Source organism: Musca autumnalis, unplaced genomic scaffold (assembly GCF_047663935.1).
Source record: "Musca autumnalis isolate F117 unplaced genomic scaffold, ASM4766393v1 scaffold_2, whole genome shotgun sequence".
Lineage (NCBI taxonomy): Eukaryota > Metazoa > Arthropoda > Insecta > Diptera > Muscidae > Musca > Musca autumnalis.
The window spans coordinates 71,465,966-71,493,450 of NW_027411755.1; the positions used below are offsets into that span (position 1 = coordinate 71,465,966).

A 27,485-nucleotide genomic window follows, 5' to 3' on the forward strand; every position below is an offset into this window, starting at 1 on the left:
TTTTTATAGAGCAGGTGTACTTGCAGAAGCTGGCAGTTCTCGCTTTTCGGGATTTTTAGTATTTAGCAACACTTTTTGAATGAAATAGCTGTAGTTTGACATTTAAAGTTCATAGGAGTCATCACAATTCTCCACCAAAAATTGTCAAAATAGGTCTATGTTTAGGCATAGCTCCCATATAACGGTACCTCCCGATTTTCGGTATTTTAGCTAAAATTTTTAAACGAACTTATTGTAATTTGACATTTAAGGTTCTTAGGGGTCACAATACTTCTTCACAAAAAATTACAACATATGGTCACCTATGGCCACCTATACTTTAAGCTCCCATATAACACTACCTCTCGATTTTCGGTATTATGAGAATTTTAGCTACATTTTTGAATCACCTGTAATTTTGATTACCAGTGGTCACAAAATTTCTTCAGTAAAATCGTCAACGTAGGTCCATGTTTTGGTATAGACCACATATAATGGTACAACCCGACTTTTTTTTTTTTTTTAGATTTTAGCTAAATTTGCAGACCGAATTAGCTGTAATATGGTTCTTGGAATTTCCTAGTGGTCAAAACACTTTTCCATTACAAATTGTGGACATAATTCCACATTTCGGAATGGCGTAATTTAACGATACCGCCCGACTTTAGGTATTTTGAACTTATTATCTTCTTTTTTCAGTGGCTGCAATGTGGGTTCAAACTGACCCAAAAACTTCTATATCGCTTATTGTGTTCTCATCAATATTTCCTGTCCAAATTGACTGTAATTTGATAGTTAGGTTTCAAATTGATCCGAAAACCTATGAACTAAAAATTGTGGACCTATCGATTTCAAGTATTGTAATGTTGTCCGATCCAATACGCTACTACTTGGTATTTGGGATTTCCAGTGGTCAAAAAACTTCTCCAACTAAATTTGTGGACATAGAATATAGACCATTAGGCTGGTTTTAAATCAAAGAGAAAAATCTATGTCGGATTTTTTAGGTGGCACTCCCCTAAAGTGTTTTGTTTTGTTCGATCTTAAGATTACCCAAGTTTAAGCACAATCGGAGTATGTTAACACATGTCTTTGGGGCCTCGGAGTTCTGAAAATATCGATTTTTGGCTGTTTGGCGACCTACGGCCTCTTGTTCTTGGAAAGTCATCTGTAAATAGTCAAGTAATATTTGATTTTTCAGACAGTAAATAGCTTTTGCCATCCATCGAGCACGGTGTACTACCCTAATAGTCCACATTAAAACTACCCTAATAGTCCACATATAACCACGTTGCCCGATTTCTGGTATTTCGAAGTTTGAATCTACATTTTCCTCTCAAATTTGCTGTAGTTGGTAATTAGAATTCCCAGCAATCAGAAAACTTCCTATTTATTTCATTTTAGTTCATAATATTTCATGGTGGAGGGTATACAAATTAGGATTAGTTTGCCTTTTGAAATTCTCATTCCAATCCTTTGTAAGAGGGGCACTAAAACCCTTCTGGCCTAAGCAACTCGCAGTGTCGCCAGGTTTCATTTGACAGTTTTTATCCTAAGCGTACTCTGGTCAGTTTGACATATGACCATGTGTAGGGTTCTTTACAGTGACTTGAAAAAATTACTTTGCGAAAAAACTGGAATTTACTTGTGAACATTTTCGTTCGAAAAATTTTCACAAATTTCGACGTGGATAATCAAGGCAAGAGTGAATCGATCAAACTAAATATTTATATGTCGATAAAGGAACATCCTATAGGACTATGAAAAACTGGTTCAATGAATTCAATCATGGCGGACACTCGCTAAAAAACGAAGATCGTGAAGGTCGTACAATAACGGCCGTTGTGCCAGAAAAAAATTAAGCCGCGCGTGAACGGATAATCCAAGATCGCCATGTTAAATACCGTCAGATAGAGACATCCTTGGGTATTTATTCCACCAACTAACATTCGATATTGCATGAACACCTGGCCGCAAAAATGGATTTTTCTCGCTAGATTCAGCAAAATTGGTGAATCGCTCAAAAAAAGGATGTCGTGGATTAGTGCAAAGAAATTGTGCATAAAAACAATCGCGGTGCTTCAATCGACATTTATAAGATCATCACAAATAACGAATCTTGGATCTATGCTTAGAAGCCCGAAACAAAACAGGAATCGACGGTTTGGGTCTCCGAAAGCAAGCCAAATCCAACCAGAGTTGTTCATGGAATTAGACCTTCGAAGCAAATGTTCGCCTGTCTCTTCGGCAATACTGACCGTGTGGCGACTCTACGACTTGAGAAATAAAGGACGGTTAATTCTGAGCATTACACTACAATTTGTTTGCCTGAAGTCTCCTGAAAAAAAATCGAAAAACGAACAAGAGAAGACGAATTGTTCTGCATCATGACAATGCGAGCTCTCACACATCGATTCAAACCAGCGCCTGTTTGACCGGACAAAACGTGGAATTGATGATACGCCGCACAGCCCCGACTGGGGATCCAATAACTTCATTTGATTCCAGCAAATCAAGAAAAAAAGGCGTGGTCAACGTTTTTCGTCGTTAGAAGATGTTGTAAAAGCGTTCAAAAACCATGTTTTGAAGGTGTCTCAATCAAGCCACTGTAAACAACCCAACACATGGTCATATGTCAAACTGAACTGAGTACGCTTAGGCTAAAAACTGTCAAACATTCCAAAAAAAAAATGTCAAATGACACCTGGCGACACTGCGAGTTGCCCCGGCCAGAAGGTTTTTTAGTACCCCTCGTATGACTACAAAATTGTCTTATACATAACTATAATTATACCCTCAGCATTTATGCTAACGAGGGTATACACATTCTTACGGGCAAAATGTGCCCCATCGAAATAATGGTTTTAGACCCCAAGTATGTTTGGACGAAATGTGTTTCAGACAATTTGGAGTTGATTTAGCAATGTGCGTCTGTCTGTCTGGCTGGCTGGCTCGTGCGCACGATAACTCTCGAACGGATGAACCGATTTGGTCCAAAATTTGGCTTTCGCAATATTTTGCCCAAACTTATTTTAACGTTCGAAGATGAGCTGTATCGGTCCACTCCTTCCGGTACCTCCCCCACAAAAGTTCCAAAATGTTCGGAAATTTTGTGCGCACGATAACTCTTGAAGGGAGTAACCGATTTGGTCCATACTTTGCACATCGTGAAATTTCTACCATACTTAAATGAGGTTTCAATATGGACTCAATCGGCCCACTCCTTCGGGTACCTCCCACGCAAAATTTCGGAATAGTTCAGTTTAGGGCCTGCTCTGGAATCGCTTTGATTTTTGTTGTAGCAACTTGTATTCACTGCCCCCCGTACAACGGTATAAGTTTCATCAGGGGCAAGTTCATACTTCCTGAGAAAACAGCCCGAAAGGTGCAAAAACCCCTATGATACCTTGCGTAGTGGTTGGAGCACAAGATAACTCTCGAATGGATCTGCCGATTCAGTCCAAAATGTGGCCTTCGTAATATTTTGTGCAAATTTAGTTTAAATTCGAAGATAAGCCATATTGGTCCACTCCTTCAGGTACCTCCCCCACAAAAGTTCAAAAATGTTCGGAAAAATTGTGCACACGATAACACTTTATGTGGAGTGACCGATTTGGCACATATATATCTACCAGATATAGGTCCGGTTCGAATATGGACTATATTTGTCGGCTCCGTCGGGAACCTCCCACACACATGTTTGGATAAATTCACTTTAAGACCTGCTATCGAATCACTTTGATTTTTGTTAAAGCAACTTGCCTTCGCTGCCTCAATTACGACAGTACATGGTTTTTCAGGCGCAAGTCCATACTTCTTGAGAAAACAGCCCGAAAGTTGTAAAAATCACCTATGTCACCATATGTAGTGACTGGAGAGCTCGAACCGAATACTACGATCGTCCACACTTTGGATATCGTAATATTTCTTCGAATATTAGATAAAATTCGAAGGTGATGCTTATAGGTCCACTCCTTCCGGTACCTCCCCAACAAAAGTTCGAAAATATTCGCTAAAATAGTACGCGCGATACCTCATAGAGGTAGCAAACGATTTGGTCCAAAGTTTGGATCTCTAAATATTGTCGAAACTTAGTTTATGTACAAAGACCTCTTGGGGTACCACCCACACAAATGTTCAACATTTTTGTGTTGTTAAGGGTCTGTCCCAGGATTCTTCCTGTTTATAGCGATATTATGTTTTTCGTAGGCTAGTATGGTAAAACATTTTTGCGCTTTAATCCTATCCATATCCTTGTCGGTTCATACGGCCAACATTTTGAAAACCACCTCTAAATACATTCGTTTTTTGGGAAAAAAAGTATTTCAATCCCCACAGGATGAGAGTATATCTCTGTCGGCAAAGCCGACTGAAACTTTTTTACTTGTTTTAGTATCATATTAATTCAGCTAAAATATAAAATTGCCCACACACTCTCAAGGCTTTTCTATATCCCCGTAAATGCCCCTAAACTATTATCGTTCTTCATCAAACTAATAATTTCCTCCCTGTCGAACCAAATCATTTATTTTCTGAAATGTCTTCAAGAATACTTACAATTGTTGTCATTCGATTTTACAACATTGTTATTATCCTTCAATGGTGTTGTTGTAATTGTTGGTAAATGTATGTCCTCACCATTGGTAGTATCATCAATGAGTCTATTATTATCTGACCTAGTTGTAGTCTTCGTTGTCGTCGTTGTTGTTTTAGTTGTTGTTGCATTGGTTCTATTGCAATTACTATTCACACCATTTTCCGACTTGTAATGATTATCATTCGATTGTTGCAAATCATTGTGCCTTGTAGGTTGGTCCTTTGAGTTTGCCAAGTTGCTGCTGCTGCTGTTCGTAATGATGTCAGTGTTGTGGCTGCTGGTGTTGGAGGAGTTCGTTTCAATATATGCAGAATTTAACAATAGTGTTTTACGATAGATGAGACCCTGCAGTGATGTCTTGATGCGTATCCCTGTCATATTAAGTATGTGCGTTGATGCCTGTGACAAGGCACCCTGGGCCAAGGCAGCCAACAATACCAGCCAGGCAATGCACCAACCATTCGTTACTAAATCAGACCATGTGGCATAGTAAATTTCTACTTCACTATCACTTGTTATGCCTTCAATACCCAGAGAGGACGATGAGGAGGATGGGGAGTAGTATGGAAATCCAGTTGGCAGAGAAGCATAAGGCATTGTGGTTGCATTATAATCGTCGTTACCATTGGCAATTTGATTATACACATCGGTATTAATATTTCCAAAATCATTGTTATCTAAGTTGTCGTTGAAACTGGACGGCCAGGCTGCATCTCTTGTTGCATTTGGCAGCCAATTGCTGGCTGCAGCAGTGGCATTTGTTACGGCATTCAGTGCCTGTTGGGCCATTTCTCTGGCATTAATGACCTGGTTACTTCTAATGCTTCTTCCTGTAATGACACAATGAAATTGGTTAAAATGCAGAGAGATAGAGAGCGTGCGAAAGAAATGGGAGAGTGGTAATAAGAAGATTTTTCTTCCCAGGGGATGGGAATAGACGAATGATGTTGGCAATTGATGTATTGTTATTGCCATACTTACTTAAATTGTTGTTGCTGTTGCTGCCTGGATTTTGGTCATCAGCAAAGAAATTCTGTTTGCTGTTGTTATTGTTGTTGTTACTGCCATGAGTGGCGTAATGCATGCCATACATGATTTCGATATATTGCACAATTTGTTGTATAGCCAGTGGGCCAATCACCGCAAATAAATCACCGAACAACTTTAAAAGGCCACCCAATGTGAACATACGCCAACTGTTTTTCAAATAGCACAACCATAGGGAGGGCGGCTTATCCGAATGTTTCTATAATGGAAATTGTAGAGCAAAACAATCGTTAATGTCATCAATACGAAAGAGTGGCTTCAACTGTACAAAACAAAGCATCACAACCCTATACATATATTGGAAGCTAAATATACACAAAACTATTTTTTAAAAAATCCACGCTCTCTGATAATTTTCATAAAATATTTTTTTAAAATCCACGTTCTCTGATGATCTTCATAAAATATTTTTTAAAAATCCACTTTCTCTGGTAATCTTCATAAAATATTTTTTAAAAATCTACGTCTTCTGAATATTTTCATAAAACATTTTCTTTAAAAATCCACGTCTTCTGATAATCTTCATAAAATATTTCTTAAAAATGTACGTCCTCTGGTAATCTTCATAAAACTTTTTTAAAACCTCTGATAATCTTCATAAAATATTTCTTAAAAATCCACGTCCTCAGATAATCTTCATAAAATATTTCTTAAAAATCCACGTCCTCAGATAATCTTCATAAAATATTTCTTAAAAATCCACGTCCTCAGATAATCTTCATAAAATATTTCTTAAAAATCCACGTCCTCTGATAATCTTCAAAAAATATTTTTTTTAAAAATCCACGTCCTCTGAAAATCTTCATAAAATATTTTTTTTAAAAACCACGTCCTCTGATAATCTTCATAAAATATTTTTTTAAAAATCCACGTCCTCTGATAATCTTCATAAAATATTTTTTTTAAAAAATCCACGTCCTCTGATAATCTTCATAAAATTTTTTTTAAAAATCCACGTCCTCTGATAATCTTCATCAAATATTTTTTTAAAAATCCACGTCCTCTGATAATCTTCATAAAATATTTTTTTTTTTAAAATCCACGTCCTCTGATAATCTTCATAAAATATTTTTTTAAAAATCCACGTTCTCTGATAATCTTCATAAAATATTTTTTTACAAATCCACGTCCTCTGATAATCTTCATAAAATATTTTTTACAAATCCACGTCCTCTGATAATCTTCATAAAATATTTTTTTAAAAATCCACGTTCTCTGATAATCTTCATAAAATATTTTTTTTAAAAATCCACGTTCTCTGGTAATCTTCATAAAATATTTTTTAAAAATCCACTTCCTCTGATAATCTGCATAAAATATTTTTTTTTAAATCCACGTCCTCTGATAATCTTCACAAAATATTTTTTTAAAAATCCACGTCCTCTGATAATCTTCATAAAATATTAATTTTTGTGATTTCTTCATAAAATATTTTTTTAAAAATCCACGTCCTCTGATAATCTTCATAAAATATTTTTTTAAAAATCCACGTCCTCTGATAATCTTCATAAAATATTTTTTTAAAAATCCACGTCCTCTGATAATCTTCATAAAATATTATTTTAAAAATCCACGTCCTCTGATAATCTTCATAAAATATTATTTTAAAAATCCACTTCCTCTGATAATCTGCATAAAATATTTTTTTTTTTAAATCCACGTCCTCTGATAATCTTCATGAAATATTTTTTTTTTTAAAATCCACGTCCTCTGATAATCTTCATAAAATATTATTTTAAAAATCCACGTCCTCTGATAATCTTCATAAAATATTATTTTAAAAATCCACGTCCTCTAATAATCTTCATAAAATATTTTTTTAAAAATCCACGTCCTCTGATAATCTTCATAAAATATTTTTTTAAAAATCCACGTCCTCTAATAATCTTCACAAAATATTTTTTTAAAAATCCACGTCCTCTGATAATCTTCATAAAATATTAATTTTTGTGATTTCTTCATAAAATATTTTTTTAAAAATCCACGTCCTCTGATAATCTTCATAAAATATTTTTTTAAAAATCCACGTCCTCTGATAATCTTCATAAAATATTATTTTAAAAATCCACGTCCTCTGATAATCTTCATAAAATATTATTTTAAAAATCCACTTCCTCTGATAATCTGCATAAAATATTTTTTTTTTTAAATCCACGTCCTCTGATAATCTTCATGAAATATTTTTTTTTTAAAAATCCACGTCCTCTGATAATCTTCATAAAATATTATTTTAAAAATCCACGTCCTCTGATAATCTTCATAAAATATTATTTTAAAAATCCACGTCCTCTAATAATCTTCATAAAATATTTTTTTAAAAATCCACGTCCTCTGATAATCTTCATAAAATATTTTTTTAAAAATCCACGTCCTCTGATAATCTTCATAAAATATTTTTTTTAAAAATCCACGTCCTCTGATAATCTTCATAAAATATTTTTTTAAAAATCCACGTCCTCTGATAATCTTCATAAAATATTATTTCAAAAATCCACTTCCTCTGATAATCTTCATGAAATATTTTTTTTTTAAATCCACGTCCTCTGATAATCTTCATGAAATATTTTTTTTTTAAAAATCCACGTCCTCTGATAATCTTCATAAAATATTATTTTAAAAATCCACGTCCTCTGATAATCTTCATAAAATATTATTTTAAAAATCCACGTCCTCTAATAATCTTCATAAAATATTTTCTTAAAAATCCACGTCCTCTGATAATCTTCATAAAATATTTTTTTAAAAATCCACGTCCTCTGATAATCTTCATAAAATATTTTTTTAAAAATCCACGTCCTCTGATAATTTTCATAAAATATTTTCTTAAAAATCCACGTCCTCTGATAATCTTCATAAAATATTTTTTTAAAAATCCACGTCCTCTGATAATTTTCATAAAATATTTTTTTAAAAATCCACGTCCTCTGATAATCTTCATAAAATATTTTTTTAAAAATCCACGTCCTCTGAAAATCTTCATAAAATATTTTTTTAAAAATCCACGTCCTCTGATAATCTTCATAAAATATTTTTTTAAAAATCCACGTCCTCTGATAATCCTCATAAAATATTTTTTTAAAAATCCACGTCCTCTGATAATCTTCATAAAATATTTTTTTAAAAATCCACGTCCTCTGATAATCTTCATAAAATATTATTTTAAAAATCCACTTACTCTGATAATCTGCATAAAATATTTTTTTTTTAAATCCACGTCCACTGATAATCTTCATGAAATATTTTTTTTTTTTTTAAATCCACGTCCTCTGATAATCTTCATAAAATATTATTTTAAAAATCCACGTCCTCTGATAATCTTCATAAAATATTATTTTAAAAATCCACGTCCTCTAATAATCTTCATAAAATATTTTTTTTAAAAATCCACGTCCTCTGATAATCTTCATAAAATATTTTCTTAAAAATCCACGTCCTCTGATAATCTTCATAAAACATTTTTTTAAAAATCCACGTCCTCTGATAATCTTCATAAAATATTATTTTAAAAATCCACTTCCTCTGATAATCTGCATAAAATATTTTTTTTTTTAAATCCACGTCCTCTGATAATCTTCATGAAATATTTTTTTTTTTTAAAAATCCACGTCCTCTGATAATCTTCATAAAATATTATTTTAAAAATCCACGTCCTCTGATAATCTTCATAAAATATTATTTTAAAAATCCACGTCCTCTAATAATCTTCATAAAATATTTTTTTAAAAATCCACGTCCTCTGATAATCTTCATAAAATATTTTTTCAAGTCCACGTCCTCTGATAATCTGCATAAAATATTTTTTTTTTAAATCCACGTCCTCTGATAATCTGCATAAAATATATTTTTTTTTAATCCACGTTCTCTGATAATCTTCATAAAATAATTTTTAAAAATGCACGTCTTCTGATAATCTGCATAAAATATTTTTTTTTTTTAAATCCACGTCCTCTGATAATCTGCATAAAATATTTTTTTTTAAATCCACGTTCTCTGATAATCTTCATAAAATAATTTTTAAAAATCCACGTCTTCTGATAATCTGCATAAAATATTTTTTTTAAATCCACGTCCTCTGATAATCTTCATAAAATAATTTTTAAAAATCTACGTCCTCTGATAATCTGCATAAAATATTTTTTTTAAATCCACGTCCTTTATAATCTGAATAAAATATTTTTTTAAAAATCCACGTCCTCGGGTTTCCTTCATAACTTCTTTAAACTCCACGTCCTCTGACAATCTTCATAAAATATTTTTTTGAAATCCACGTCCTCTGATTATCTTCAAAAAATATTTTTTAAAAGTCCAGTCAAAATAGACATTGAAATACAAAAAATTCCCACAAAGCTGGATATTGGACGATAACAAGGGTTTGCCATTAGAAAAAACAGTTATTCGGGGTCATAGGTCAAAATTTAGGGATTTTTTAGGTTTTCGGTTTTTTTTTTCTTGAAAACGGTGGGTCTAATCAAAAAGTGACTAGAGCAAATATTGTAGACAGCAAAATTCATTATATTTGTTTTATATTTTTTTCTAAGAAGGAACCATTCTTGAGATATAGCGTTTCTAAAAAACACCTTATTTATATGTACTTATAAGGGAAATACGCACATATGCAGGTGAAATGGCTAAAATAACCGGAGTAGACCGGGTTACTCCCCCAAAAATACACATATATGTTTCCTTGAAGAGCCAAATTATACATATATTTAAAAAAATCCAACAAAATCGGAACGTGTTTAGTAGAGTTATTCATGTTAGAGTAATTTTACGCAAAAATATCCCATTTAACTCACATGTGTATTCGAAAGCCCAAAGGGAACGACCCCAACGAAAACTTTTCGATTTTTTTACAGTGTTTTATTTTACTTGCTTTGGTGTGTGTTTAGTTCAAATCTGGTAACTCATTTTTAACACGGTTGCAGTTGACCAATCGAACTAAAACTTTGCACAATTGAAATCAAAACCAATATTGCTCCATTTTTACAATGTTTTACAGTGTTTTATTTAATTTGCTTTTCAAATCTGGTAACTAATTTTTCACACAGTTGCAGTTGACCAATCGAACTTAAAATTTGCACACATTTCAGATTTGGATGACAATACATGAATATGAAATCAAAACCAATATTGGTCCATTCTTACAGTGTTTTTACGGTGTCTAACTTAACCCCCTTTTCAAATCTGGTAGCAGATTTTTAAAACGGTTGCAGTTGACCAATCGAAGTAAATCTTTGCACACATTTCAGATTTAGATGACAATACGTGAATATGAAACCAATATCAATATGGGTCCATTTTTTCCTATAGCCCCCATATAACGGTACCACCCGATTTCCGGTATTTTGCTTTTCAAATCTGGTAACTCATTTTTCACACAGTTGCAGTTGACCAATCGAACTAAAACTTTACAAACTTTTCAGATTTGGATGACAATACATGAATATGAAATCAAAACCAATATTGGTCCATTTTTTTATGTAGCCCGTATTGGCTGTTTTTTGACAGCTAGGATATCCAATGGTACAGAAACGTATCCATTAAAAATTATGGACATAGTTCCAGGTTTTGGTGTAGCCCCCCATATAGCGGTGCCGCTCGATTTCAAGTGTTTTAAGGATTTTATCTTCATTTTTATACCGAATTGCATGCAACTTGGCAGTTGGAGATCCCAGTGGTACAGAAATTTCTCCACCAAAAATTGTGGAGAGCGATTGTCCAGGGATAGTGGTATAGGGTATCCCATGGTCGGCTCCGTCCGACTATAGACTTTTCTTACTTGTTTTTATTTTTGTAAATACGTTTTTAAGATTTTCAATTTTATTTATGATTGTGGATGTGTGTAGTAGTGAACAGGTTAGACTGAATGTGGAAAAGGCAAGTTGAGAAGGGGAAGTTCGGAGAAGGTTGTTTGGAACCCCATAACCAATTTAGGCCGAAAATGTAGATACAAACTTTAAAATGCCTGAAATTGGGTGGTACCATTTATAGGGGCCATATCAAAACCTGGACCTATGTCCACAATTTTTGGTGGAGAAGTTGGGAACTCGAAATCAAAATTACAGCCATTTCGGCCCAAAAATTAAGACAAAAAACACTTGAAATCGGGTGGAGCCGTAATATGGGGGCTATACCAACACCTGGGGGGTTACTCTGTATTGCGATGCGTTTGCGTTTGGTATTTTGTTAACGCAAGATATTTGCATTAACGCACGATTTTGACATAGGCTTTTGTATTACAGATTGCGGCGATGCCAGAAAGGAAAAAGGAACAAAAATAGCTGCGAAAGGACATACGAAAACGAATTAGAGACGCATTTAATTTCCTTACGCATCGCAATAGAGAATAAATATCAGAGATGTAATGTATAATACTTGGGGGCCACCGTGGTGCAATTGTTAGCACGTCCGCCTTGCACTCAGAAGGTCTGCGGTTGGAATCCCAGGCCAAGCAACATCAAATTTTCAACGGTGGCAAAATTCCCCCTCAGTAATGCTGGCGACATTTCCTGAGTATTTAAGCCATGAAAAAACTTCTCTACAAGTGGTGTCGTAAGGCACGCCGTTCGAACTCGGCAATAAAAAGTAGGTCCCATATCATTGAGCCAATATGAATCGGCGTGCACTCATTGATATGAGAGAAGTCTCCCTTGTCCTATCTGGGATGTTTGGGGAACAATTATATATATATGTTATTATATAATGTATAATACTTATGACCAAAACCAAAAAGTTATCTAGAATGACAAAGACATTTTTGTAGCAGGAAAGGAAAATTTAGTTCACACAAACTAAAATGTAATGAAACCCACTTATGTAGTACTACTACTTCCGTTGTTTAACCGCTACATTATTGAAATGTTTACCCATTTCACACAAAAGTTTCAGTCCATTTAACCCGCTAAGTATTATCTGATCTTCACGTTGGTTTGTACGCCTCTTCTTCATCATAAACTCAAACTTTGTTTAAAATTTTGCGGGTTATTATTTTGACCTACAGAGCAGCTACAAAATTGGTTAAAATTTTGTTTCTGGTCCATTTCATCCCCTGAACATTTCACGATCATCACCAAAAACCCAACCTCCTTAAAAAATTCGTTACAATCGGTCCATAATTGCGGCCTTAAGCTTGTTTACAATTTTAAAGGACGGACACACATCGCTAAAACGCTTTATCTCGTCGAGATATGAATTTTGGCATACCAAATAAGGGGTATAGTGGTGTTACCTACACTTTTGGAGAGACAATATGTACCATGGGATAAAATGTGGTTCTCTACACATAACCCATTATATATTAGGCAGTAGGCCCGTTATCTAGCAAACACTTTATTGCGATTTACATCAGAGGAAAGGTCAGTAGTTTTTTTCATATGTAGGCTACTTTGCGAAATATATATGTCCTCAAGGAATTAAAATATCGATCAAAAATAAAATTTTTATATTTTTCATACAAAAGTAATGGTCGATTTCACCCGCTAAAGAATATCAGATCATCATTTAAAATTGTAGGCATCTTTTTCGACCTATACTCTTACCCGGCGCAAAATTTCGTGACTATTGATGTATAATTGCGACTTCTAGCGAGTTTATTTTTACAATACAAACAAATAACGGAATATATTAGGCTGTGTAACTCTGTTATCTGATCATGCACACCAACATAATTGGCATCAATTGAAAGGTCAAGCGTTCCACTTTCAAGTAAATCTCACTTGCCCGGAATTTCACTTCCAGGAATTAAGATATAAGCTGTATATTAAAAATTTTCACACAAAAGTTTTGGTCCATTTAACCCCCTAAATATTATCAAATCGCCATCTTAAATTGCAAGCTTCTCCTATGTGATATACTCTTACCTTATTAAAAATTACGCGTTGATCGGACTATTATTGAGACCTACAGAGCCGCTAGAAAATTGGATAAATATTATGTTTTTGGTGCATTTCACCCGCTATTCTGATCTGAACCCGACCTCCATACAAAATTTCGTGACGATCGGTCCATAATTGCGGCCTGGAGCGTGTTTACAATTTATAATGGACAGACGGACGGACGGACACACATCTCAAAATCGCTTTATCTCGTCGAGATATGAAGATTGGTGTACCACATCGGGGGTCTCCGACTTATAATACCCTTTTCCACATTGTTGTATAGGGTATAATTAAAAGTAATTATAAAGTTTAAATGCACTAAAAACTAGAAAATAAGAATATAATTTAAAAAAATTAACTAACAGTGTTTTATTTATAAATGCACTTAAAAGTAGAAAATAATTTTTCATGATGGAATCTCTCAAATAAAACGCTTGCCGTTCAATATTGTCACCATTTTTTATTCAAATGCAAGCGTTTTATTTGAGAGATTCCATCATGAAAAATTATTTTCTACTTTTAAGTGCATTTATAAATAAAACACTGTTAGTTAATTTTTTTTAATTATATTCTTATTTTGAATTCTTGTCAGAATGTAGGGTTTGTTGCTCTGTTTATGGAAATGTATAATTTTCATTTGCGGCGGATCTGGTTTCCTTGTTATTTGACCGAAAAGCCAGATTTCAAGCCGGATTAGACCCGGTAAACCTATTACGGCAAAGTGGATATCATTTGAAAGTTTATAGAAATACCTAACACATTATTGCTGCTACTGTGTGTGCTGCCATTACCACTTTCGTAAGCGCAAAATTCTACTTCTTCATACAAAATTTAATTTTAAATTTTCCAAAAAAAAAAATCCAGAATACCTCCATAAGCTGCTACCATCTTTTGAAACACCTCACTCCCTCTTCCTCTCATTCACAACATTATAAAAGGATTAATTTCGTATCCAAACTGCCTGCCTGTCCGCGCCACCATTAACATGGCCAGCTGTTCTTTTCTGTTACAGTTAATTTGTTTACCCATTAAGAGCTGTTCTTTTTTAATTTATTTTTATATAAACAAAACATAAATTAACAACGTGTCAATAATTAAAATTTTCCAAGCAGAAAAACGACTACTTGCCCAGCAATATACAGGACAGCCGGACATTTGCAATTGGCCAATAAAAACATCTGCAAAAACCCCAGCAAAAACCCAACAACTACAATGTCTGGAGAGAGCAATTTCATTACCTTTGACGTTGAACGGAAATTATATTCGAACAGAAAAAACTACAATACTACTATTAAAAATAATTAATTTGTTAATTATTCTACAGGAGTGGCAAAGTTTTATAAGCAAACGAGCAAAAAAGGACAGTAGGTTTAAAATGTTAGCATATATTAAGTGGTATTGCCTGCATATCCCTCAGATATTTTCATAAAATATTTAAATTTAAAACATCAAAATTACCTAAAACCGAACAGATATTTGAAAACTATACTTAAACATGGATCCGTATATCAGTTTAGATTTACTTTAAAAATTAAAAGGCCGACATTACTGTCATACCGGAAATACGATGAATAAGAAAAGGCGTCCCAACAACAAACATATCTACATTCACAGGGCTAACTGAGGATTGCATTGTATTTTCAGGCGGAAATACTAGACATAAAGGAAGCTTGTATTATACTTTTGCTAAGTTAGGGTAAGTTGAGTTGTTCTTACATGAATCCCAGGTCTTAACAGGTTTGTTGGTAACGAAAAAGCTGACGAACTAGTTAGGGCAGGATCCTCCTATAACGAATTTCCAAAGGCGTCAGTCGCAACACCAATTAATGTAATTAAGCAGAAATTAGATGGAATAAGACTGAAACATGTAAGATATTACACTCTACATGGTCACATTACAACATTAAACGTATTACAACCTGACAAGATAACCGGTCACTGAGCTATTGGTAACCATTCAAAGCGCCTAAATCTACCACATAACATACACTGTTGCAGCTGCAGAAAGGAAGAAGGCGAGCAAACGGTTGAGCATTCACTCTGTTCTTATCCTGAACAAATGCTTCATTAAATTAAACCTCACGATCTCGCTAAGACAACCGAACTAGGAGGTGGAGACCTTCTAAGATTTCTCAATACATCAGATTAAATATAATTACCAATATATTTTAACGTGCGGTGTGGTTTTCAAAACTGGATATTAAGCATACTAATTAATACAACAGCTAACATAAGCCAAGTCCGCTCAACTTAGCCACATGAAGGAAGATGGTACTACTTGATCCGAAATATGGAATGCAGTGGCAATGAATATCCATCCCACTCCCTTCAATCACACCACCTAAAAATCCATGGTGCGGCCAAGAGTGTTGTATGACAAAAATGCGACAAGGAAAACTTTCGGGAGAGGAGTACAGAAGAAAATAAAGTACTAAAATTTTAGCGCAGTATAAAGTATCAGACTAAAGATTGTGGCGAAGACACATTCCCTGCAAATATAATGAAGGGACTCTGGTAACTGATACAGATCCCGTACTGAGGATGTGGAAGAGCATTTTATCAATCTTCTTGCATCGAATATGGGCGGCAATAAAGATACCACAGAAACCATCCCAAACGATATCATTGAGTGTTTACCATTTAGTCAGCAATTAAACGGCTGAAGAACAATAAGCCAGCAGGAGCTAATGGACTGCCTGCCGAACAATTCAAGATAGAATGCAACATACTGATAAGGAGTGTGTAAATTTGCAAAATTAGGGTGAGGGAATGCATATCCAACGATTAGAACCTTAGTCTGCTATGTCCCGTGCGGAAAACGGGAAAAAAACGTTTGTGCCAATTACAGGGGCATAAGTCTCCTATCCATGGCACATAAAGTTCTGTCGGTTGTATTGTGTGAACGGCTAAAACCTATAGTCAATGGATACATCGCGTCAATAGACCAATCTTCCTATCCACGGGATATAAAGTTCTGTCGGTTGTATTGTGTGAACGGCTAAAACCTATGGTCAATGGATTAATTGCGTCAATAGACCAAATCTTCACTCTACGCCAGATTCCAGAGACGATCCATGAAAAACAAACCTACACATACTACCTATTTACCGATTATAAAACCGCCCGGTATTCCACCCCCTCCAGACGGCATTGAGGCCGTAACGTTTGCGGATGATTATACGATCTTGGTGTCAGGTACCCTCTCCGATGTCAATTGTGAAAGGCTGAACTCCTATTTGCCTGATCTTACCATCTTTTCCACCCGAGGAATATGAAAATTTCCGCCGCTAAATCTACGGTCACTCTGTACACCACATGTGTGGCAGGGGTGAGTACTGAGTTGTCGACGGCAGCAAGGTCCTCAAGTCGCTAGCCGTTAGTACCTGGGGTGCAGATAAAGAAAAGGTTTCTGAAAGGTTGCTGACGTGATTGTTCGGTCTGTGGTAAACTATAGGGCACCAGTTTTGTCCTCGAATATAATTGCAACGCCATGGAAAAGTATTCAAACCTGTCAGAGCGCCACCCTGAGAACTGCAACAGTGTGTTGCTCATGTGTTAAGTGGACCATCTACATGAGGAGACAGATATTCTTCCAGTACAGCAACACACAACAACTTGATCGGGTGTTACCGTGAGAGCCATCCCAATCACCATATAATGGATAGTAGAGTTGGTCAATTGAACGACCTAATTCACTGTCCTAGTTCAAAAACGTATGAGTAACATCTACAAACTAACGTGAAATATTAAGTATACACAGTTTGTTCATACAAACGACCGGTGTCCATTGAACTATATAGTGAACTAGGTCATTCAATAAAGTTCAATTGACACAACTCTAATGGATAGAACTCCCCAACCAGACATGTCAGGAGGAATCTTCATGATCTAGCATTCACACAGATGCAGTCACAGATGCCATAAACAACTATCGTGAGAATGTGGTCTTGTTTGCAGCGATACTATGTTTTTGTCGAGGGAAAGTTTAATTTCTATTTCAATAACGGTAAAACCTACTAAAATATCATAAAGGTCAATCATGTAGAGCATTTTCATAGCTGCAATATATTCCTTAGTACCATTTCGATAGAGCTTGCGGTTTCCAAGCAAAATCGTGAAAACCTAAAAAGCACTAAAAATTTCAACTTGAATGGCGATTTATTTAAAAAGCGCTCCGGCGATTGTTTTTTTTTTTAATTAATTCTCTTTCGAGTTGAGCAGTTAGGCCTTTAGAGATACATTGAAAAATTAGGAGTCTACCGAAGTCCCACGCATCCAACCATTACACTACGTTTCACGGGTGGTAAATCCGATCTTCAGGTGTATTAGGATGTTGTTTTTGTGGCAGACGAAGGCAAAGCTTGGTAACTTGCCTTCGTCTGCCACAAAAACAACATCCTAATACACTTGAAGATCGGATTTACCACCCGTGAAACGTAGTGTAATGGTTGGATGCGTGGGACTTCGGTAGACTCCTAATTTTTCAATGTATCTCTAAAGGCCTAACAGCTCAACTCGAAAGAGAATTAATTAAATATCACTATAAATGGCCTTCGCCTTAATAAGGCAAAAATAAAAAATAATTTCAGCATGAGCCAGGCTGGGATTCGAACCTGGGTCTCCGACAACTGAGTGTCAAGGTTGCTGGCGTCTTAGCGTTCTAAGCCACCATCAACTTGTCAAAACTTTAGTAGACAATAATTGATGATCAAAAAATAAAATCTTCTGATATAGAAGAGCAATTACTAATGATGTAGGAATAAAACTTACCATAGTATTTGTGAACATTGAAAATGGGATTACCAAAGCAGGACTATAGGAAAAGTTTGGAGTTTCAATTAATTGACATAATTTCGGATATACATTTATCTAATGAAGTTCGATATATATACCAGTTACCAAGCTTTGCCTTCGTCTGCCACAAAAACAACATCCTAATACACCTGAAGATCGGATTTACCACCCGTGAAACGTAGTGTAATGGTTGGATGCGTGGGACTTCGGTAGACTCCTAATTTTTCAATGTATCTCTAAAGGCCTAACAGCTCAACTCGAAAGAGAATTAATTAAATATCACTATAAATGGCCTTCGCCTTAATAAGGCAAAAATAAAAAATAATTTCAGCATGAGCCAGGCTGGGATTCGAACCTGGGTCTCCGACAACTGAGTGTCAAGGTTGCCGGCGTCTTAGCGTTCTAAGCCACCATCAACTTGTCAAAACTTTAGTAGACAATAATTGATGATCAAAAAATAAAATCTTCTGATATAGAAGAGCAATTACTAATGATGTAGGAATAAAACTTACCATAGTATTTGTGAACATTGAAAAGTGGGATTACAAAAGCAGGACTATAGGAAAAGTTTGGAGTTTCAATTAACTGACATAATTTCGGATATACATTTATCTAATGAAGTTCGATATATATACCAGTTGCCAAGCTTTGCCTTCGTCTGCCACAAAAACAACATCCTAATACACCTGAAGATCGGATTTACCACCCGTGAAACGTAGTGTAATGGTTGGATGCGTGGGACTTCGGTAGACTCCTAATTTTTCAATGTATCTCTAAAGGCCTAACAGCTCAACTCGAAAGTGAATTAATTAAATATCACTATAAATGGCATTCGCCTTAATAAGGCAAAAATAAAAAAAAAAAAAAAGATTGTTTTTTTTTTTTTTTTTTTTTTTTTTTGATTTTTCTTATCTATGAACATTGTAGTTTCAGACCTTCCAGCACCTTCCATTTAATGTTGTTTAAAAGAGGACCGTGTACCCAGTTTAGTTGGTGGCGGTAGAGTGTTTCTAGCTTTTGGGTCATTGTCGAAGAGGCATTCTTCCAGACCAATTTTTGAGCATTTATGATACATGTGGTCAACTGTGGTAGAGTTCTGAACATGATAATGCTTAAATTTTTACTGCCATGATAGTTAAATAATAAAACTTGAGCAAAAATGCCAAATATTTTCAATGACCTTTGTAGTTTATCGATCCTAGTATTATGGCTAACAATTGGTATTTGCTCTCAGACAATTTTCGAAGCTCAGATGGGGTCTTCCGAAATCAAAAAGTTATTTAAGCCATGGTTATAAAAAGTTTTTGTTGGAATATTTCTTGATTTTATATGAAAGTTCTTGGTAACTTTTCCAGGTTGAGATTTGAACCCACGTACCTAATAAAGTGGGTTAAACTTTTTGTTGGATTTACTGGAATATTCAATTCTACTAAATCAAAGCAAAAAAACTGTGCAAAATTTGCATAGGTAGTACAATTTTATAGGTGTCAATTTTATTTGATTCAAACCTATTCAGGAACACTTAAGCATACGATATATAGTTCATATTTGAACCGAATCTATGTCTCCTAGAAATTTTACAATGTACAAAGTATGGTCCAAATCGATTACTGTCTTCGGCGCCGTGGGCACCATTTTAGTCAAAACAAGTAAGAACGGCGTTAAGCTCGGCTCAGCCAAACTTGTTATACCCTTCACCACGAGTTGTATTACAGTTTATGAAGAAGACTAAATACCAAATTCCAGCAATTTCGGTAAAAAAAATGTAACTAACTTTCAAAAAACCGAAATTCGGGAGTTACCGTTCTATGGTCGCTATATGAAGGCGTAAACCTTACCTACAAATTCCAGGTGGAAAGATCTGCATCGTCTGATCGGTGGTATATTGAGAACTCAACCTTGAAAATACCGAAAATGGGGATGTACCGGCTATATGAAGGCGTGGCCTATACCGACAAATTTAGAGGGGAAAGTTGAGTAACCAAAATGAAGACTTAATACCAAGTTTCAACATTTCGGTGTTATATTGAAGCCACAACCTTCAAAATACCTAAAATCGGGATGTTCCATTCTATGGGGGCTATATCAAAACGTGGACCGATATAGCCCATTTGAAATACCAAACATCCTAGGTGTAATAGAAACTTCAGTACCAAATTACAAAGCTCTATCTTAAAAATTGTGAGCAGTATCTTGATTTCAACAGACGGATGGACATGGTTATATCGAGAATTTTACCCTGATCAAGAAAATATATATAGTTATAGGGTATCCGACGAATATTTCGATGTGTTACATACGGAATGACAAATTTAATTATACCATCCATATTATGGTGGGGGAGTTACCCAAAGAAGTGGACTGATATGGGCATCTTCCAACTTAAACTACGTTTGGACAAAATATTACTACCCAGCAAAAATTTGGTAAGCACATGTCATTACTTCTTGCATTACCGGGTAATGAGTTCTCATTACACTCCGCATTATCAGGCAGTATATATTTAACAGTTTACACATAACTAGTTACTTCCTTACTTACTACTTACTTACTAAGTAATGAGTATGGTGGTACAGAGCTAGTGTGTCCGACTACAAATTCTAGAGTTGTGTGTTCAAAGCACAGCGTCGGCATGGGTGTTTTTTGTTTACAAAATTACAAAAACATGTTGATGTACATGGATGTGTTAAACCAACCCTTGTTGTTCGTGCGAGTGGCCTAGTGTGTAGTGTGTTTGGCTAACAATCAGAAGTTCGTGTGTTCAAAACTAGCAGGTATCGAATGAAAAAAAGAAAAAACAAAAAAATGTATAGTGTTGAATTTGAACATAATTTCACATCAATTTTATCTAAAAATAGAACTAAGCTTTTTAGCTTCTTTTCGACAGCCGGTATGTGGTTAAATATGTACTCAACAAGTAAAAAAGTATCTGTCGGCTTTGCCGACACAGATATACCCTCAGCCTGTGTATATTAAAACAATTTCTTCCCAAAAAACGCATGTATTTAGGGAGTTTTAAAAATTTTGGGCGTTTGAACTGACAAAAATGTTGATTAGGATTAAAGATCAAAAGTTTTGCGGAGGAGATACTAAAAAGAATGGATCTCCAGCCACTACATATGGTACCATAGGGGTTTTTTACAACTTCAGGGATGTTTTCTCAAGAAGTATGGACTTGCCCCTGAAACAACTTTTACCATCGCAATTGAGGCAGCGAATGCAAGTTGCTTCAACAAAAATCAAAGTGATTCGAAAGCAGGTCTTAAAGTGAACATGTATCCGAAATTTTGTGTGGGAGGTACCGGATGGAGTGGACAAATATAGTCCATATTTGAACCTGATCTATACCTGGTAGATATATTAGGATGTGTAAACTATGGTCCAATTCGGCCACTCTCTTCAAGAGTTATCGTACGCACAATTTTTCCGAACATTTTTGAACTTGTGTGGGGGAGGTACCTGAAGGAGTGGACCGATATGGCTTATCTTCGAACTTAAACTATGTTTGGACAAAATATTACTAAGGCCAAACTTTGGACCGAATCGGCAGACCTGTTCGAGAGTTATTTTGCCCTCCAACCTCCTCACACGGTGTCATAGGGGTTTTTTGCAACTTTCAGGCTATTTTCTCAGGAAGTATGGACTTGCCCCTGATGAAACTTATACCATCGTATGGAGGGCAGTAAATACAAGTTCCTAAAGCAAAAATCAACGCGATTCGCGAGATGGTCCTAAACTGAACTTTTCCAAATTTTTGTGTGGGAGGTACCCTACGGAGTGGACCGATTGAGTCCATATTAAAACCTGATCTAAGTCTGGTACACGCTCCACGATGGTCAAAGTATGGACCAAATCGGTTACTCCCTTCAAGAGTTATCGCGCGCACAAATTTTCCGAACATTTTCGAACTTTTGTGGGGGAGGTACCGGAAGGAGTGGACCGATATAGCTCATCTTCGAACTTAAACTAAGTTTGGGCAAAATATTACGAAAGCCAAAATTTGAACCGAATCGGTTCATCTGTTCGAGAGTTATCGTGCGCTCCAGCCAGCCAGACAGACGGACATTGCTCAATCGACTCCAAATTGTCTGTAACACATTTCGTCCAAACATACTTGGGGTCTAAAACCATTTTTTCGATGAGGCACATTTTGCCCGTATGAAAGTGTATATGGTAATATTCAGAAATGTTTTACAATCGTTGAAGTTGAGGTTCACCATTTAATAAGTCGCGAACTGTCAATATATTTTATACAATATGAATATATTTATATTAATTGACGTGTTTTAGCCGGGGTCGCATAAAATGAACCATAACAAATCATTTATATGGAAGCTGTGTTGGTGGTAATATTAAAAAATGGGTAAAAATGGGTTGATGTTTACAAGTTTTTTTGTGTTCTTTCTTGATTTCTGGTCAAACCACGGAAAATTCAGACCTGAGCTCAAAAAAGAATTGAAGAATACCCCTTGAGCAACATGGTTCTAATGTATGACTTTTCGATATATACACTGCATCCCTCTAAAATCGATGCTGACATTTTGAAGTTTTGAAATCTGGGTTTTTTGAATTTTTGTTGTAATTGGAGGGTGCAACCAGATAATTACCTAAACTATTTATTGGATTGTAGAACTCGTGATTTCACGTCGTTTGATGTATATCTCATGAGTGTGCTTCATACAGCTCCCTAGTAATAGGAGTCCAAAGTCAAAATTTTGGTGCGTAAATTTTCTTCAAAAACCTATTTTTTGGCTTCAAAATTTACAACTGTGACTCAGGTACCCTTGAACCCCGCGTGATTTTAGTTTTTTTACGCGCCGGAACTAATGAACCCTTTCGCTTTCAAATCCATCCACTAAAACGGCGGTTATAGATACCTTGAAAGTAGGAAATTCTGCAAAATTATATTTTGATGATTCCGCGCATTGAACCGCGATTTTCTTTGGTTATTTTTACATAAATGGAATCCTTTATACGCGATTATATTATTTTCCAAAACCGTGTGGCATAAATTACCGAGATTCTGGAGTAATATTCGTATTTCGTATAAAATAGAATTTGGTAGCACATCCGCGGTTCTTGACGAATTTGTTTAAAATTTGTTATAATGACGTATTTTTTATAGGCGGTCACTGAAATCGGATGCGCCTTATAATCTTACGTATATCGCGCAATTTTTACCCACATAAAGGTTTTTTGAAGAGTAAGATTCAGCTGACGGCACACTTTGGCCGCTGAATGAAAAGTGGAAAAATCGCTACATATTGATAGAGATGCACTCGCTGTATCTGAAAAGCGCATGCGCCTTAACTGATTTTAACGAATTAGCGAATTATACGTTTTTTAACTTTCATGTTTTTTCTTTGGTTGTAATTTCAATATTACTTTCCATTTCATAATCCTATTGTTTATCAAAGTAAGCAAATACACTTTCGGGTTTGTCATCGCATTTTCCCTGAAGAAGTTTCAGCGGAGTCCGTCAGTCCTTGCATCGAAATTTAGTGAAATAGTAGAATAACACCCAAAAATTTTTTTCTATTTTTCGTATTAAACAAAAAAATATATTTTTGAAATAATATTCCAACAATAAGTTTTCGTCTTTTGTTGTTGCTGTAATAAGGCAGTTATAAATCTTATCGTTAAAATTTTGGTCTCATATTTTTCTACGCGTTGTCTACAATCTGTACGTATTTTTAATTTATTATTTTCGAGTGTTATTTGGACTCTAAATTAGAATAAATTAAATTTACTCCAAGATTTTTTCAGTATTTCTTGATTTTCCGCGAAAATAGAAATATATTTAGTAAATATTTAGGCATCTACGGATAGATATTGAATGCTGTTAACGCTTTATATATAAATTTTGGTATTACAACACAAAGGGCATTTTTAAATATTTTGTCTTTATAAGGGAATAAAACCGCCCATAACTTTTGGGCGCAGCTTCCAATTTTGTGAACGCGAACAGATTTGAAACCACGATTTTTTCTTAATCTATGTTCCAAAAATTGCGGATGTGCTCGCAAAATTTTTTGTAACATTTCTTCCAATAGAATTGCAAAAGAAATTTGAAATTTACCATATACCCTCGTTAGCATAAATGCTGAGGGTATAAAAAACATATTTAAGGAAGTACTTCCTTCCTATGACATCCCCATGTAAAAATAATGAATGACAAATTTAATTATACCCTCCATATTGTGGTGGGGGAGGTACCCAAAGAAGTGGACTGATATGGCCCATCTTCGAACTTAAACTACATTTGGACAAAATATTACTAAGGCCAAATTTCGGCTGATCCGTTCGAGAGTTGTCGTGCGCTTCAGCCAGACAGACAGACGAACGGACATTGCCAAATCGACTCCAACGTAATCGACTGAAACGTATTTCGTCCAAAGATACTTGGGATCTAAAATCATTAATTAAATGAGGCACATTTTGCCCGTATGGTAGTGTAGTATATACCATCGTTAGCATAAATGCTGAGGGTACACAAACTCCGAAACAAATCCAACTAAAATGACTGATAACCAGGAAAACTATCGGAACAATGATTGAAATTGGTCCAACCTTTGGGCATCTTAAATCAAGTTAGAATATAAACTATAATGAACTCTCCCTTCCGGTACCTCTCTCGCTAAAACTCAAAATTTTTGCTTCATATTAAAAGATATTCATTTCGTTTTAATGTACGTTCGCAAGTTTAAGCAAAATATACAAGGTGAGTTGCCACGGACCTAGCCTAAAATTATCAATAGATTGAAATTTATGACATTTATTATCTTACTTACCACTTTTTCTGTTTTATAAATTAACAAAAATCGATCATAATGGGCGCGGGCACTATCCTCCACACGCATTTGGCCCAAATCTTCCAATTCCAAGGGTTCTTTGTAACCAAACCATAGCAAAGGTGTTAGCCACCAAAAGCAAGCTTTGGAATAGAATGTGGCCAATGTATGTTTATAACCGATTTTATCATAATCCTCAAGGTAATCCGGTCGATAGCGCTGAAAAAAACAAGAAATTTAAAAAGGTTAATAAAAACTCATATTTGTTAGAAATACATAAGATTGCAATAAAAAGATGTGACACCCGGCGTATAAGTATTGACGATAGTCATACGTCATCAAGATCAAATAGAAAATACAATTTTATTTTTTCCTAATTATTTCGTTGTTTTGGCATTAATTTAATTCGAAACTTTTAAAAAATCCACTACAACTTTATCTCATGGATAAAGTTGTAGTGGATATCCTATTAATCAAAAAAGAATGCCTATTTACCCACCAGCTTTTAATTTGTTAAAAATACAATACTTTTTCCTTATTATATTTAGCTTTAGCCTAGGTGGCACTCAACTTCAAACGCCTTTGAACATCCACCTACAATTTTAATTAAATTTTTTTTTACAAAAGTGCTATTCAAATAATATATACAATACCAATAGTACTAAATATCCAACCTCCTCCCCATAGCGTATATGTATTATTGACAATCATACGCCCCAGGTTACCAACTATGATGCTCGTTTTTAGTTTATGTTTTATTTCTACATTTGTACATATTTTTGAACTTCATAAATGCCATTGCCCCAAATTTTATTAAGCCTAACACAGAGGGGAGTTCATATACCATTGTGAAGTTTATAAATAGTTTTTGTTGAACTCCTGTTATCTGTATGTGTGTCTGTGAGAAACTTCAACAAAATAAGTACTAAAAAATTATTTACCCAAGAGCAATCTCTTGTCGATTTTTTGTTTGCTTGTTTGCTGCACACATACACAAGCACACTCGTACACACATCAAAAACAGGACAATTTTCGTAAACGAATCATAAATAGTTTTTGTATCACACGGCGTGTTTTATATAGTTTACATGTTAAATGCCTTATGCTATGTGTGAATTATATTGTTTGGATTTTTTTATGTGGAGAGTGTATTAGGGTAATGTGGGTGAAATTTAAAATTATTATTTACGTCGGGAACATTTCAAGAAAAAATCAATGGTTATTAATTTAATAACCAGCAAAATCTTTTTTAATTCGTAAGTAGACATTTAGCTACAAATATTTGTGGTATCAGAAACTTGTGAGCTATCCATGATTGTAGAATGGTTGTGCGTGATATATTTTGTAGTGTGACAAGTGTCACATACATAGCTATATATACCACCATCACAATGAGTCAATATAGTATCATGGGGTGGCGTTGGCAATAAAAAAATTCTCATTCAGTTACTAGAACCTATATTATTTCAATTTCTTTCACATTTAGTTCTGCATGCTATACGCCAAGGCTCAACTTGTAAAAACGAATTTTAAATGGTGACGTCATATCAATGCATTACCACGGAGGCTTCGGTTTACTGTCCCTTCGATTAGTATCTGGTCAATGGACCATAAGCATATCAAACAACGGTCCTGACGGCTTTAACATGGCAAAGCCCATGACCTATCTTGGTCCTTATATTATCCCAAGTGGGCACTTACCTCCCTGTGGTGTAACATGGGTATCTGCCTCTAACCTTTAAAAAAAGACAAGAACGAACAGACCAAAGATATATATTAAGAGGGCTTAGAACAAAAATATATAAATGACCGTTGTCCTGCTCATAATATTAAAATTATTCTAGGCGATTTTAATGTCAATATTAGAAAGGAGAATATCTTTGTCCCAACATTCGGAAAACTTCCACTCCACAGAAAAGTATCTAACAACGGAATGAGACTGATGGACATCGCAAAGCAAAAAACATGACAGTTAACCATTCCAGATTCAGTCATCTTGACATTCATAGGGACACCAGGCTGACTTCGGACCAAAAACAAGAAATAAAATTAATCACGTTTTGATAGATGGAAAATATTCATCATCGATGTTGGATATACGATCGTTCCGAGGAGCGAACGTAGACTTGGACCTCCACTTTGTAGCAGTAAAGGAACAGACACAACACGGAAGTTGGACATCGGTAAGCTGCAATCACAACACAGCCACAATTGCTTAACCAAAAATCAACTCAAAAAAAATTTTCGATTTTTCGTTTTTTCGGAAAGTGGTGTTCGAAATTTCGAACACAATTTTTGTATGAAAAAATGGTTGAAGATTGGTATTGAGACTTCTTTGGACCTACAAAACTTTTCCCCGAAATGTGTCAGCACTGGTCCACGTTTTGGATTGCCCCCCAT

The 27,485-nt window shown here is 35.0% G+C and overlaps 1 protein-coding gene across 1 annotated transcript in view; it reads right to left on the bottom strand.

Annotated features, from left to right (window-relative positions):
* The window catches only part of Sur (Sulfonylurea receptor), a 336,340-nt gene that overhangs the window by 185,308 nt on the left and 123,547 nt on the right, over window positions 1-27,485 (bottom strand). The window contains exons 4-6 of the mRNA XM_073967904.1: window positions 25,086-25,304; window positions 5,558-5,822; window positions 4,537-5,406 (exon numbers count right to left, since the gene is read on the bottom strand). Coding sequence (XP_073824005.1) covers window positions 4,537-5,406; window positions 5,558-5,822; window positions 25,086-25,304 — 1,354 coding nt within the window. The remainder of the gene's footprint in view (window positions 1-4,536; window positions 5,407-5,557; window positions 5,823-25,085; window positions 25,305-27,485) is intronic.